The 15,846-nt window shown below is 34.7% G+C and overlaps 1 protein-coding gene across 1 annotated transcript; it reads right to left on the reverse strand.

The window, feature by feature from the left end:
- Positions 1-1,865: 1,865 nt before the first annotated feature.
- Positions 1,866-14,146, reverse strand: LOC138312113 (uncharacterized). The gene is made up of 8 exons (XM_069253155.1): positions 13,830-14,146; positions 10,300-10,533; positions 8,756-8,889; positions 7,986-8,314; positions 6,726-7,665; positions 6,325-6,361; positions 5,825-6,142; positions 1,866-2,656 (listed from the first exon to the last, which is right to left on the reverse strand). Exons 1-8 carry the CDS (start codon positions 13,924-13,926, stop codon positions 2,328-2,330), a joined length of 2,418 nt encoding a protein of 805 aa, XP_069109256.1. The 5' UTR covers positions 13,927-14,146; the 3' UTR covers positions 1,866-2,327.
- Between the last annotated feature and the right edge of the window lie 1,700 nt (positions 14,147-15,846).

A 15,846-nucleotide genomic window follows, 5' to 3' on the forward strand; every position in this document is an offset into this window, starting at 1 on the left:
ACCTTAAGAAATAAAACAAAAACAAAAGTTTCTTATAAGACAATAATAACAACAGAAAACTAAAATTGATGACCTAAGGTGGGGTTACAACACCAATCAAAAATTATCAATCTCGTTTACATTCATATTTTGAAAATGAAAAACCATTTCGGAAAGGTAGTGGGCCTTATGGGTTCAAATGTATATTGTACAGAAAGGATTAGTTTGAAAAAGATATAATGCGATGCTAAAACTATCAACAACATAAATAAGCAAACATACTTTACAATAGAGTGTAGGCATACAATAAATCTCAATTGTCCTTGTATTTGTGCTTTCTTTCATACAGATAAAAAAAAAATAGAAAATTAGTCCATTATATGAAACCATGTAATATTGAAATATGCGAATTTAACGCGCTATACAGTATTTGGTACATACAATCAAAAACAATTGATAATTTAAAAACCTTCTTTAAATTTGTTTTGAAAATTAAACATCTTAAAGTAAACAATCTTCATTAAAAGCGCAACCCAATTTATGATCAAATGACATATACGCTATGTACAATACATGTTCAAATGCGTGTGATTGTGTTTCGGATATCAAATCAGAAATTTGAATGAAAAAAATAAGATTAAGTGGACCCCACTCGATATGAAAATAGGAAAAATTGAATTAACTAAATAAATTTGTAAAAGATATAAAAGTATAATTCCGTTGCGAACACAAAAACGCATTACCTCCCTCTTAAAACATATTGAAATCTGGAAGATTTTCCATTCTCCATAGGACTTCAATATCACCAGTTTCCAATGTAACTAATCTTACAGAAAATGTATTCATATCTTTAATAACAATATGACACAAGTTATCGAATGGATTAATTTGATATAGACTGAAATAAACAAAAGAAAACATTAAAAGGACCACGAATAAAGTATCCAAAGAGATAGATTTATCTTACCAGTCCCGTAGCACAGACTCAAACGTTAAAGGTGACGCGGATTTTACGATAAGCCTTGCAATCAATCATTTGACATTATCTACAATTCATACTCTTCTCCATGGATTAAATTCGTAGTAGTAATGTTTGCAAAAAGTCTTCTCAGTTGCGTTTTCAGTCGTGCATTGTACCTATGGTGTTAAAAAATGAGTAGCGTTCTACTATGGATAAAATATATATAAACATTGAAAAAAATACTATAAAACTAACACATCGCTCTGACTATTGTTATTTCCAGCAATTGCACAAGGAAAAATCAGGTTTCGTACTGTGTTTTTTTTTATTTTAAATCTAAATATGCAAACACAAAGATATTACAGGGTTTTCAAAATTTCCTTGACCGCCGTTTAAATTAGGAAAAGTAGCCTTCATTTCTTCCATATATCTATAAGGTCATTAAGTACTTGACCCCATTCAGAATGTCGGGCGTCGTTAGGGAAATATACACTTATCTATTTAATAACAGAAAAATTTTGACATATAAGGAAGGCAGTATCTCGTACCGTCATCTTCGATGGCTAAATACGTGTGGATTTGTTATTCCTATTTACGTAATGCTCACATCTTAAAGTGAATAGTCGGGCAAAGAAAACCAGTCTAAATGCGTTCATTGGCCTTCCAAAAGTTCTCACATATTAACACGACGGTCAAGTTCTGCTTACGTTTCCCAGTTCTGACCATTGAAATAAAGAAAAGTTGAATTCATTGAAAGCGAGGCTGCATGGAAATGTAACCATTGACATTGTCAGCCGGGAGGACGATTTAGGATTCCTATACTTTAAATTGATTTCTTCGTATGAAGACAGATTTTGACGAGAGAATTTATTTTTCTATTTCATATGAAATTTTATACTGGATACATAACGCCATTTTTTACCGACTTTAGCCATCCTTGCCCGACTGTTCACATTAATATGATTACAAAAATATCAGTGACGTGTTTAGCATTATTACAATGATTGTGTTACATATGTTTTACAAATATGATATAAAGCAATGCAAATAATGCGTATGGACACATGTTTTATACATTTATTTGCAATGACTGAAATCTCACTTTCAACTCGGCTGTGAAAACAAAAAAAGTAATTGCATTTAATCAGTTTGAATAAAAAATGACAAATAGTCGATTTCATTCAAATAACATGATAAGAATTAACCCAACTGTATTAATTATTTACATTTTGATTGGCAAAGTACGAAATGTTCTAATGAAATGTTCTATCACTGAGCCTCTCCATCTGAGCGGGGAGGGGAATCTTTAAGTGCTTTCGTTTTGTGTTTCTATCCCAGCGGTAACTACTACCGACATAATACGTTGATATGACCAAACCCATCTGTCCTAGCTTTCACTTGCTGTACCGGAATTCCCCGGCCGCGGTGACCAGATCTGCGCTGTCGTATGCCAATCCATTTGACAGTATTTCATCGCTATCAGCAGCCTACCGATAGTGGCCCTGGTTTGGAACTTGTCTATCCAACACCGGATGAGAGCCAACAATCTCGACTGGATGTTGTTTGGAAACCTCACCTCTTGCTGTTCTATAGTGGGAGGAGACAACCCAAGTTCCAGGAAAAGGTTGAAATATGCATTTCCAATATTGTCGGCAATTTTCATGATCTCTTGGTCAGAGGGAACTCTTCTTCCGACATCAATGGGAACTAAACCTCCTGTGTAAAATTTAAAATGAATATTATACTTATGACACGGTTTTAATGTAAAATCAAACTCAACAGATGACTATGCTGCTAATAAAGGATAAAACGTTCATTAAACTTCAATTGAAAATTTATATAAAAAAGTGTCAAACGTATTCTTATTTTGTTTTGTTAATTTCAATTTTCTGTCACTAATTTGTGTTTAGTCACATGTGAATATGAATAGTTTATATTATGGATACAGTGTAAATTGCAAGAAACCTTCATTATAACGACAAATAAAACTTTTTTTCTGCTTGATTTATCAAAAGTTGAAATATTCTAAAGTTGGGACGCTTACTTTTGCAAATACGATAAGTGCTATGAATTTCACCTGACTAACATTCATTTACTTTCGGAAATTATTTTAACCGATATTTATCTATTTGTCCCTTGTTGGTGAATGTCTTCCTCTTCTCGTCACCAACTCACACACCCACTGACTCACTGACTGACTGACTCACTGACTGACTGACTGACTGACTCACTCACTCACTCACTCACTCACTCACTCACTCACTCACTCACTCACTCACTCACTCACTCACTCACTCACTCACTCACTCACTCACTCACTCACTCACTCACTCACTCACTCACTCACTCACTCACTCACTCACTCACTCACTCACTCACTCACTCACTCACTCACTCACCCACTCACTCACTCACTCACTCACTCACTCACTCACTCACTCACTCACTCACTCACTCACTCACTCACCCACCCACCCCACCCACCACTCACTCACCACCCACTCACTCACTCACTCACTCACTCACTCACTCACTCACTCACTCACTCAACCCCTCCGTCCCTAAATACACCACTCAACTACTTACTGAAGCAATTAAGGTTGGTCAATACTTTTAAAAACCGTGCCAATTCATATGACGCTATACCAGAAGTTTGTTTTGAATTACAGAATGGTTTCCGATACGCTACGACATCCCACTGTTAAAATATATTATTTCAATAGATGAAAATTGTCTATATATAATTTTGAATGTTTAAAATCATGAAAAAATCAAATCAAAACAATGAAGTGAAAATTAGATTTTGCGATCTCTTCAAAAACCGGGAACAAAGTTCGTTGCAATAAGTGATAAGAGGGAACCCGTCCGGACCGAAATTCCGGAAATCTAAAGAAATCGCAGACGGATTTCATTAAAACACAAAATGTGCAGCAAATCATAAAAACAAACATTAACCAGATTTTATATCACAAAAACATATGAACTGATATCGAATATTTGATTTGCGGCATGATTTAAAAAAAAATATCCCATCTCATCATTGGATGAAAAAGGGGTAGGGTTGCGAGTTACAAACTTCAAGCTTTCAAAATTGTGAAAATTTTATCGAGGACCCCATGTTTTTATATGATATTTGACAATTATAATACCTTGGGTATATCATATGCAAATATTGTGGTTTTGACATGGGTTTTCATGTCCTTTTTGGCTTTTTCATTGATTTTTTAGGGCAAAAATATGGCAAAACATGATAATTACGTATAAAAACGGTCCTGGGAAATAACGAAAATTAATTAGCATTTGTAAAAATACAACAGTTCTGTATATTGTTCTATCGTTCGAAATGTAGGACAAAAAATCGCCCTGATATTAGAGAGAATATAACTTTATAATTTTTTTTTCTATTTTCGGCCAGCAGATTTGCACGAATGGTATATTTCAAGTTCAAATATCTCAAAAAGTAGTTCGAGAACATCAATGTTGTTTTGTAGATTTGAAATCAGATTGAAAAATGCAAGAAAATAAGATTTGTTAGAAAAAATAATAACGGATTTTCCCAAACGTATTGATCTACCTTAACCACTTACTCACTCACTCAACTAGGCATTCAACCACTCACTCAACCACTCACTTAGCCTCTAACTAATTAACTAATTTACTATCTCATTCAACCACTTACTGAACCACTTACTCAACCACCTACTGAACTCACTCATTCACTCATTCACTCACGCACTCACTCACTCATTCACTCACTCACGCACTCACTCACTCACTCACTCACTCACTCACTCACTCACTCAACCACTCAACCACTCACTCACTCAACCACTCAACCACTCACTCACTCATTCAACCACTAACTAACTCACTCACTCACTCACTCACTCACTCACTCAACCACACACTCACTCAACCACACACTCACTCAACCACTCACTAAACCACTCACTCAACCACTCAACCACTCACTCAACCACTCACTCACTCACTCACTCATTCAACCACTCACTCAACCACTCACTCACTCACTCACTCACTCACTCACTCACTCACTCACTCACTCACTCATTCAACCACTCACTCAACCACTCACTCACTCACTCAACCACTCACTCACTCACTCACTCACTCACTCACTCACTCAACCACTCAACCACACACTCACTCACTCATTCAACCACACACTCACTCAACCACTCACTCAACCACTCACTCAATCACTCACTCAAACACTCAATCACTCACTCAACCACTTACTAATTTACGAATTTACTAACTCATTCAACCACTTACTCAACCACTTACTTAACAACTTACTCTCTCTCTCACTCACTCACTCACTCACTCACTCACTCACTCACTCGCTCTCTCACTCACTCTCTCACTCACTCACTCACTCACTCACTCACTCACTCACTCACTCACTCTTTCACTCACTCACTCTCTCACTGACTCACTCACTCTCCCATTCACTCAAAATGTCAATTAAAACAGAAAGTAGTCAAAGACAAATAATCGTTGTGCAGAATGTACATACATACCGTATAACCTGTTAACAATAACACATCTAGGGCAGCCCTATCTCGCTGTATGGTTCTAATAAACGTGTTAGTAACAATTAACTGATGGCAATACATATTTGATTGTGATAATTTTGTCACAACCATCTGTCTATTTAATCCTGCTGGTAATACGCATTTTCATTGGTTGAAACATTTTGATATATCATTTTATATCGTAAAAACAACATTTCTTCTTCTGGTAATACGCATTTTCATTGGTTGAAACATTTTGATATATCATTTTATAAACAACATTTCTTCTGATGGGCCGATATAACAGCGTTTACCTTGAATAATGTATTTAGAGAATGTCACTGACCTTGGTTTTCAGAATCCTTGTCTGATTCTAAAACTTCGTCCAAACGATCAGTTGCCATGTCGACCATCTCCATCGCCTCAGCAATGTGATGGAATGTTTGATTTGGGTAGATGTTTGTCCATTTCAGAAACATCTTGGTGATGATTGTGATTCCTGCCAGGCTGGTTGACTCCCATTTAGTTTGATCTCTATCTGGGTAAGGCAGACCAAGTTTCGCAAAGAGCATTTCACATCCAGATGCCTCGACTAGACGGGACAGACGACCCAGTTCTCGTGGAGTCGGCCTGCGGTTAGATGTAATGATGTCATTCCTTGTCTCTGAAATATTTTGGAATAACAATGTAATAATGTGTATCTTGTTGAATGAATTATATATTTTGTACCATCATCGGTTCAAAACTGGCATACTAGCTCTGGTGTATTAATAAAGTTTGAACAATGATTGCAGGGATTTTAAGAAAATGAATGGAAGTGTTTGTGTAATTTAGAGATATACTTACTCGATACATCCGAATCGTATCCCGCATCTCCAGAGCCCTTACGAATGGAAGAAACATTTTTTTTCTAAAGAATACTCGAAAATAATAATATCAATAAAATACTATGCAATATATCGGCTTGCAAAAAACGCATAAATATTAATGCAGTCATATTTATGAACGTTGAATACATGTACGTGTATTTCAAATGTGACGCAATACTTCATTTGACTTGTGACATCTAGCATGAAAAACCATACACTAAGCATTACCATCACAGTGATTCATAATGAAGTCAATATGCCTGGATATTCGTCTGAATCAGTAAACCTATTCCCGTTATTCACATTATTTAAAGGAAATAGAAAAATTAGGTACATTTAAATGTAAACATTTATTTTGCTGTTAACCATAACGTATACCTCAATTCCCCAATAAATGGCGTCTGTCTTAGACAAACGATGTTGTCCTTGGCATTCCCCTCCTTTGCATGGTACGCCGCTTTCTGAGTTGATGACTCTGTATAGGTGTACCGGAGTATCGTAAGGAGTCAGGTAAAAGCTGCAATGTAGTTTGTGCGTGAATTGAAAGTGTTCTTGATTGCTCATTAGCAATGTTTTCAGGATAATTTGCTCAAACGATTGTCGTAGGAGTTTTCCAGAGTCATCCGGAAGACCGCCTGCTGAGGTACTGAAGGCCGTCAAAGCAATGGTGGATCGTTCTGCATGCATGGACAGAATCATTCTGTAGTTGTCATCGACTTCGAAGCAGACAAAGCCGTTATAGAGACAATCTTTATGGTCTGATGTTGTCCCACTACCAGTAGTTGCTTCTCTCACACTTCGTTTTGCCAGCGACGTCAGCTTGTACATCTTCATTACGCTAGCCAAGATTCGCTGGAACAATTCATTAGACATGTATGCATTGAATACAAAGCACAATGTTTTGGAGATATGATTCTTTAGCTGCTGGATACTTGTGACCCTACTTGTGATGTCGCTGACGTCTTGTAGCACTCTGAGTTTGCTAGGAACTATATAGGTCTCGGTGAACTGTGATACTGTTTTTGAAATTTGAACTTTCACTACCAAGCCAAATTTTTCCATCAGAGCAAAGAGTGCTGATCTGTATGGACGAAAAGCTTTGTTTTCTTTTCTCTCGAGGAGACCGTCAATCACCTCTTCAGTCAGCTCTCCATTTGACTTGTACAACCTCAATTTTCGGAACAGCGGGATGTCGTCTGTAGGTAAGAATCTATTATCCGTGACGAAAATGTTTATGAAATCTGCAAGCCATTGTGGGTCCGTAACCACTATGTCGAACTCTCGGAAATAAATCACAGACCTTGTGCAGTGCAGGTATCTAAACATAAACGACAACTTTCTTATCACTTACATTGGGATAAATGAAATCATGTTTACGTCTTTGTTTTAAAAATATAATTCCTAAATCAAAACCAGTCTTTAAAGACAAAACGTTAATGAATTATGAAATAAATAGGTTATCATTCAAAACAAATTTTGATGATATATGCTTTCTATTTGCGAGTGATCTTTTCGTTCTCTACTAAACGTAAATAATACTCCAATATTACATTTCTTTGGAAAACAGGTCAAATTTATTGAAGATTAAATTAAATGACACTTCCGCCGACTACTATATCAATATGAATGCCTACTCACTCCAATGCAAGTTTGATTTCATTTTCATCTGCAAAAGGGGCAATCGACGATTTGTTCATTTCTATGACCTCTGCCAATCGGAATACCCTCTTGCCCTTTTCTCTTGCCTTGAGTAAGTCCAGTTCTAGTTTTAACCACTTAGTTGGTAGTTCTCTTTCCCATTGATCTTGGTGCACGGCTGCCTCCGTGATAAGGCCTCGAAGATTTTCAAATTCAGCTGTATCAACAAGGCTATTGTCAACCGTGCAAAATTTGATACAATGGAAATCCGAAAGCTCCGGAAATTCTGAGATACTGTTTAGTATTGACTCTATATCTTCGTTGAAATCCTAGAATAAATATTTCAAAAAATGAAAATTAATATGGAAACTAGAATGTCCATCCTTATTCGTACTTTACGATATTATTAGACAGTGTCAATAAAAACGACAATATAACGTGACGCTATCCAAATTGGTAGAAAATTGTTAAAAATTTCTTACGTGTGCTTGCATCAAGAGTTTTCTCTTATAATTCAACAAATGGATACCTTTAATTTAAATTTCTTGATTTGTTTACTTGTCTGCAGTGCGTATATTTATAAATTATAATTTTTTATTTGTTTTCATACTAATTTGTGATTGGCAGATTCTTTTTCTTAATACTACTATGAAGAAGAAAAAACGAGAATGGCGCGATATAAAGGGATAACTTCACACCTATTTTGACGATACAAGAAGAAGCATACGTTGGCCGCAATAGCCACTGTACAGTGGCAATACTATATATACCTTTGACGATTTCTTTAATACATCGAGGAAGGTGCCGACAAATATGATCGGAGGAGCATGTGTCTTGAACTTGGGAGCATTTAGTTCATCTGAAGAAAATGTGCCAATCAGGCGAATCCATTTCTTCAGTCGATCTGAAAAATGTCAAACATATTATTGTGATATTTAAAACTCAAATATATGGTACATTTCGGATAATATCCGGAATGTATTTCGTAAGCAACTCAAACTCAAAAGATACAATTTAAATATATCCTTCCCATTTATGTGGATATTTGTATAACAATATTGTATGCAAAATAAATCCATATAAAAATTTGCTATCACCATAATTGTACCGATTTGATTGACCAAATATGGGCCATTATTCCGTTACCATGGCAACAATTTATTTTAAAAATGTTACTATATTATTCGGCATACCTTATAAACAATATTTAAAAATGTCTCAATTTCAACCAATCAAAGTGACCATTTTGTTACCAAGGAAACCAGTCATTTCACTAACCCTTGTATATCAATTTTCACTTCAATCTTACAATATCTAAATTTCAATCAAACAGGGGCCTCCATTTTGTTACCATGGCAACTATTTTTTTTAAAGAGATACCATGATAATCAGCATACATCATAACCCCTTGGTAACAATTTTCACTTCAATCTGACATTTTCTTAATTTCAGCCAAAAATGTCGCTACCAGCACTGCTTTATTTAAAACACCAAGATCTCTTTTCCCGGATTTTTAATTTTGAAACTAATTGATACTTAGACATAAATATATCCTGGGAGTATTTTTAATGCAGGGTAAGATTGCGGACAAAACCGTAACAGGGTGAGATGAGATGACAAAGAGTAATGCTTCGTTTTCGTTTCGTTTTTTTTTTACCGAAAAGTGTTCGTTTTCTTTTTCTTTCTTTTATAATATTATTTCAAACAAGATTCTCAGTTCAAAATAAAAAAAAAACAATAACTCAGATTTAATGTATACGATGTACTTAACTGATTTACGGATAAACAATGTAGAATATCTAACAAAGGATGACATATTCTGGCCTGATAGTGCAGTTAATGAAAGTAAACATGGAATATTCAGGCCTTTTGGGACTTTTAAAATAAAGTAGTAGCATTTTATGAGGTTAATTAATAGTACTTTCCATATGCAAAGTTAAAAGGAAGTTGGTTTGTATGCAGTTTCTATAAGATTTGAAACATTAACTTTACAATGTGCAAGTTTTGTACAATACAAATGTTTTCAGACAAAGTTTGTTTAGGAGACCCAAATCTGAAATTTGATAGAAATGTTAGTTTTTTGCCGGTAGTTTAATATATTTTAAAATAATCTAATTTATGTGCATGCGAAATATCATGCTTTTACTATAAACAATTATTTGCTGCACATTGTACTATTACTGTTATAATTCTTTAGATACACATAGTATATGAAATTGTATTATAAATGCGTCATATTTTTCAATATTCCATTCAGTAATGCAAGTGGAAGAGTGTTTAGAATTCATTCACTTAATGAGAAGCCAATTTTTACCAGTTTCCTGATTGTCCTTGAGGAAATGTGTGAGTCTGAAGACCAGGAGATACACGCCGTGAGACGAGATAAAAATTGTATGAGATGATTGAAAAGCTTCGTGTCCTCCCATATCCCACAGAGACAGGTAGGCTTTGTCAGAAGTGGTCTCCATGGAAGCATGTTCACGGATGGCGTCTATTTCTTTGGCGTGTTCTCTAAGTCGCTTTCGATCTGATTCTTGTAACGGTAATTCTGGAACACCATGATATGACAAAAGGCATTCAAGGATTTGTCAACATTTTTAGGCATGAGAGATTTTTCTGTCAACCCCTAGGGTATGACAGATTGCATATGGTAACCTTTTGAACCGGACGTAGAGCCGGAACTATTTTTTCTGTTTACTATTCGTCGTCTGCTATTTGTAAAAAAAAAACGATTTTAACCAAAAGAAGTAGGAGACACAGTTGATGGTAATGGCAAAGATGGCAAGATAATTGGAACTTTCTGCCGTATTGGGACGTACTTAATGTTCAAAGTACAAATGTTTGACGCTGGAGTAAAACTCTTAAACCTTTGTCAGACCCGCTTCCTCTTGTATCTTTGCAATACTATAAACGCCCCAAACAAACAAAATGACATATAATGTCGTCATTCCCAAAGCCTCGATTTGTTAAAATGAATGAGTCAAGCATTGCGCCCTATTGGAACGTACTTAATGTTCAAATTACAAATGTTTGACACCGGGGATATTGTCAGTGCAGCCAGACATGAACTAGTTAAAGGGCTACCAGATGAGTATTTTGACTTTGTTGGATACTTTTTGGTTGAATACAACACGACAGATACATCAATCTCTACTACAGCAATGACCATCCCGCTCCTTTACGAAATGCGAAATCCAAACGTACAGTGGTTTCTACGCAGTCCAGTTGGTCGACATAAACTCGGCCAGCCTATTGAGAAACAACAACGCGGGTGGGGGATTGCATCATATAGCCACTAAAGGGTACGCGCATAGAGTACCCTTTAGTCAGCTCTATATGCAATGTGGCGGTTTTTGTCCCCTCAGCTACAAAAGTTTAACAGTGCGAATCACCAGGTACCGAAACTAGGCGACTGACAAACACCAGTGTGAGAAATCATTTGTCAGAAATTGATGGAATATAAAGTACCGACACTCAGGCAATTCACTTCACTTGACATATAAACCCACAGTCAATGAACAACTACTGGCATTTAAATGATATTCAAAGTCAAAAACATTTCGGCGATTTTATCTAAATCAGCTACCACTAATACTATTGAATCGGCAACTGAAACTGACATCGTCGCCGGTACGACTCACGGTATACAAAATGTACCTACCTCCAATGCCAGCGGGCGCGACATTATTCAGCTGTCACGAGTGAAAAATCACAACAAGCCTTGCGCTCTGCTCTTAATGGTTTCACGAAATCTGTGTTCTTTGGATCAATCTTCAATGGCGGAATTTTTATTAACATTAATTTACATAGTCGCACTGCTGGTAATCTAGGTCTTGTGTAATCTACGACTCGGACTGTGATTATGAATGAGTGCACATGATATCAATAAATGACGTCATGATATACCTTGTCATTTCCCGCGAAAACACAACCGACAAAATATCATTTTTCTTCCATAGAAGTATAATTCTAAGTGATTTGAATTTTAATGTGATCTATTTCTATAGTTCATATATTAAATTAGTATTCAGGTGATTTTAAATAAAGCTATTATGCCTATTTTGTTCTTGCGTAATTATTTGTAGCGACCGTGCTATGAACTTCGTCACTGAGAATTTATGCTTTGGTAATATTTTTACAGAACAGAAGTCAATCGAGATGAAATGTCCAATGATCTTAAATTGAGGGAGAAAAATAATCATTCCCTGCATTGGAGGTGTGACATCGAAATCACAACCCTCGGGGAAATCCATGATTATCCAGTTCACAATTCTATTATCTTTATTTAACAATCAAATGATTGTTATCTCCAATAAATGCAATCTAACAATCCTTTAATTGTTATATTTACATTTTACTTTCTAGTTCAAAGTAAAACATAACTTAGATGCGAGTGTTCAAAGTGATAAAATATAGTCCCTATAAAAAATTTGAAAAGACCACAAATTTCAGTGTTTTTCCGAAGCTTTTCAGTTTACTTTCAATTATCAAGAAATTTAAAAGATTTTGTTATAGTTTTATAACCACACTGGTTCATTCAACTACAATGTCAATTTTCCCGCGCGGACTAACATGGTGTCAGTAAACAAGCTCACATCCATTTATATAGATATTATTACACCAAGTCTAGACTGCATTTATTGGCTCATAATGCAGATCACGATTATCATTAGAGTAATGGGAGTGTCTGTGGCAAAATTTAAATATAAATGAGTGGGTTTAAAGAATAGACATCGTTGTGAGATTACGTTCATATATTATTCACAACACAATACTGAAACTAATTAATTAAAAAAGAGGGATCACCATGTATAACATAATCACGATATTTAATTACAGTCAAAACATAGTAACCAAGTGTTGGTTAAATGTGATACTTTTACAGTGGAAGTAACACCCCGACCAAAAGGTATTACCTGGTGATATTTTAGAATAATTACACGTCAAGAAGAAGTCGTACAAAATCAACACATCCCCCGGTTTTATTGGTATGTATACGGTGTAATTGGGTACACATAGGGATTGGATTTCGCTTTGACATTACCCATGGAGCAATTCTTTTAAGAATATATTCTATGGGGTGCGTTTTGCTAAAAGTTAATATATAGAGTAATAACATAAAGTATTTGTACTCGGCCACATGTGTGAACTCAGTGAGCGTTAACGTTATTGTGCAGCGAGGCGAAACTGACGCACGCTTACACACTGGAGTTTGCCGAAGTTGTCAAAACACCAGTGTTCAAGTAGCTCAATGTGTTTGAGATTGTCGTCTGACTTGACGATATTACATTCTTGGGAGCCATATGGTTATATAATCTATGCTTAGATCCATCGCCATTGATAGATGGAACAACTTCACTTGTGTTCGATGGATACAATGTCTTTGTGGTGACGCGTAGCTGTCAACACGTGGATTACTAGCGGTGTATGTTTTATAATATACATGATTAAATTCTAAAAGAACAAAGACAAGAGGATATGTTTATAACTGACCTCTGTCAAAAGGTATCACGCCAAAGCAGAAGCTATCTACATATCTTCCGAGGAGCGCTGACGCGCTCCACGGGATATGTAGATAGCTTAATACTGCTATTCATAGCCGCTATGAAAATTACAAAAATACATTCAATCCCTATGTGTTTCTTTTTAAAAGTAGACATTTTACGTTGCATAGAACATTTTCATACGCAAGTTCAAAGTTCAATGTTACCATGCAGTTATGATAAACAAAATCAGTTAGTATTTGCGTATAGTGAACAAGCCTAGTAAGTGTAAATATAGTAGAATATCATTTACTATAAAGCTCTTTTTATCTTCCGTTAACAATATTCCCTTCACACTCACCATCATCATCATGAAGAGGCATCATTGCTGCCATACGTTTCTCAATGGTTTTAGTTGGCGTATGATCTGAGCTATGTTGCCATGTTTTGTCCGCCATGTTGATAGTGAACCAAACAGGATGAATGTCGGCTCCCAAAGTTGGTTGTCTTGATGTGATGTCGACATATTTGTTCTGGAGACGTCGACACAGAGTAGTTTTACCTACACCTTCGCAGCCTACGAACACTACCCGAATGTGTCGGTAACTTTCTGTCTGTCCCTTGAACAGCCTCAAATATCTGTTATATTGTCTGTTGTCCCCTGAATTGTGAATACGGATCAATTAATGGATAAATCTATGCCAGAAAATATCTTTATTTAGTTATGTAGCATTTTTTATTATTATTACAGGATTATAGAATGTCCAAATTTTATCATTCTTTATTGATAAAAAACGATACGGAAAACAAACAACCACTGAATACACATGAAAAACGGAACAATACAACAGAACGATATTGTAACTTTTGCTAAAGAATAAGGAAACGAACAAATATATAACTTTAGATGTCGAAAATTTGTTCATGGTTTAAATATCGTAATCATAAATCATTTGTAATGTAGGTAATTTGAAATGCATGAAATGGTTGAAATACCAACGGCACGACGTGATAGCCTCCATTGTCTTTGTACTAAGTATTGTTAAAATGTCCAAAATACATCAAAATTAGATGTTTATGTTAATTTATACCTACTTAAATAAAAAAAACAGTGACAATTCTAGATTGATTATACCAAATTCAGATGTATGGTTATTATCGATGTTATTGTGTAATTTAACTAAATACAACACACAGAAATGGCTGTGTATCTGCAATGTTAGCTAAGAAATAAGACAATGATATATATATATATTAAAAAAAACTGTAAAAGGTTGTATGTCTACCGTTTGATTATTCTGTCTAACTCTTGCTGACTTATTTCAAGTCACTTATTTCAGCACCTAAGATAATCTTCAAGCTAAATAGTTTTAGGCTTATTTTGTAATAATATGTATTGGTTGGTTTAGATTAATACAATTAATGACCTTGTGAAAATCTCGGTTAAGGTATTTTTTGTGTAAATAAACGTCATTTACTATTTGTTTTTAAACAAGCTATTTCAAGGATATATATAGATATGGGGAAAAAACATTTTAAATCAGCACTGTTATAAATTCACATGGACAAAATACGTCAATATAATATAACTCTAACAAAATCAACAAAACAGCACTAATATTTACTTTGTGTACTATTTTCTGATTAAAATGTCAAAAATGCATCAATGTTTAATGTTGTTAAATATTAAAATCTACTAAGATCCCTTAAAGAATAAAATATTTCTTAATTGATATTGAAATTCAGAAATAGTCTTATTTCGTTTGCACGTATTCCAAAGCCTTCAGCTAGTTATGTGTATAATTTGTTATTCTTTATTATTGCTAAATACATTTCACACTTGAATATTAAAAAAGGATATTGATGTCAATATTGAATTAAGAACCTTCATAAAATTACCAAAACATCATAAAAGGTCATTATCAATACTCATTACGTCTGAATATGAAGTCTACAAAACTAGATATCACTTCAATGACTTAATGAAATGAAAGAAAAAAATCTTGCAAATTAGCAATGTTTATACAGTCAATGAAATATAAATCAATGTATTTCCAAAAAAAACGTAACTGTTATATTAACATGATATTTTTCTTTGTACAATTTTGTGGAAAACTTAAATGCAACAATGATAGATGTTGAATATTCAAACATTTTAAGAGTCTTATTTAGAAAAATATTACATCAAATAAAACTGATTACACGAAATTCAGAAGTAATCTTAAATACTATCAATATCTTCATCATTATGCTATTGATGTTCATTATTTATTATAATGTATATTGCTACTTGTTACATTACACATAAAGGGTTTTGTACCTTCATTCTTAGATAAAAACAAGACAAGATTTCATCATTGAATTAATAACCTGACATT

Source organism: Argopecten irradians, unplaced genomic scaffold (genome assembly GCF_041381155.1).
Source record: "Argopecten irradians isolate NY unplaced genomic scaffold, Ai_NY scaffold_0211, whole genome shotgun sequence".
NCBI lineage: Eukaryota > Metazoa > Mollusca > Bivalvia > Pectinida > Pectinidae > Argopecten > Argopecten irradians.

Coding starts and splice junctions, on each gene's coding strand:
- LOC138312113 (XM_069253155.1), bottom strand. CDS start 13,926: ATGGCGGACAAAACATGGCAACATAGCTCAGATCATACGCCAACTAAA. Junction 6,362..6,725: donor CCATTTATTGGGGAATTGAG/GTATACGTTATG, acceptor TCCATTCGTAAG/GGCTCTGGAGATGCGGGATA. Junction 6,143..6,324: donor ATACGATTCGGATGTATCGA/GTAAGTATATCT, acceptor AAAATATTTCAG/AGACAAGGAATGACATCATT.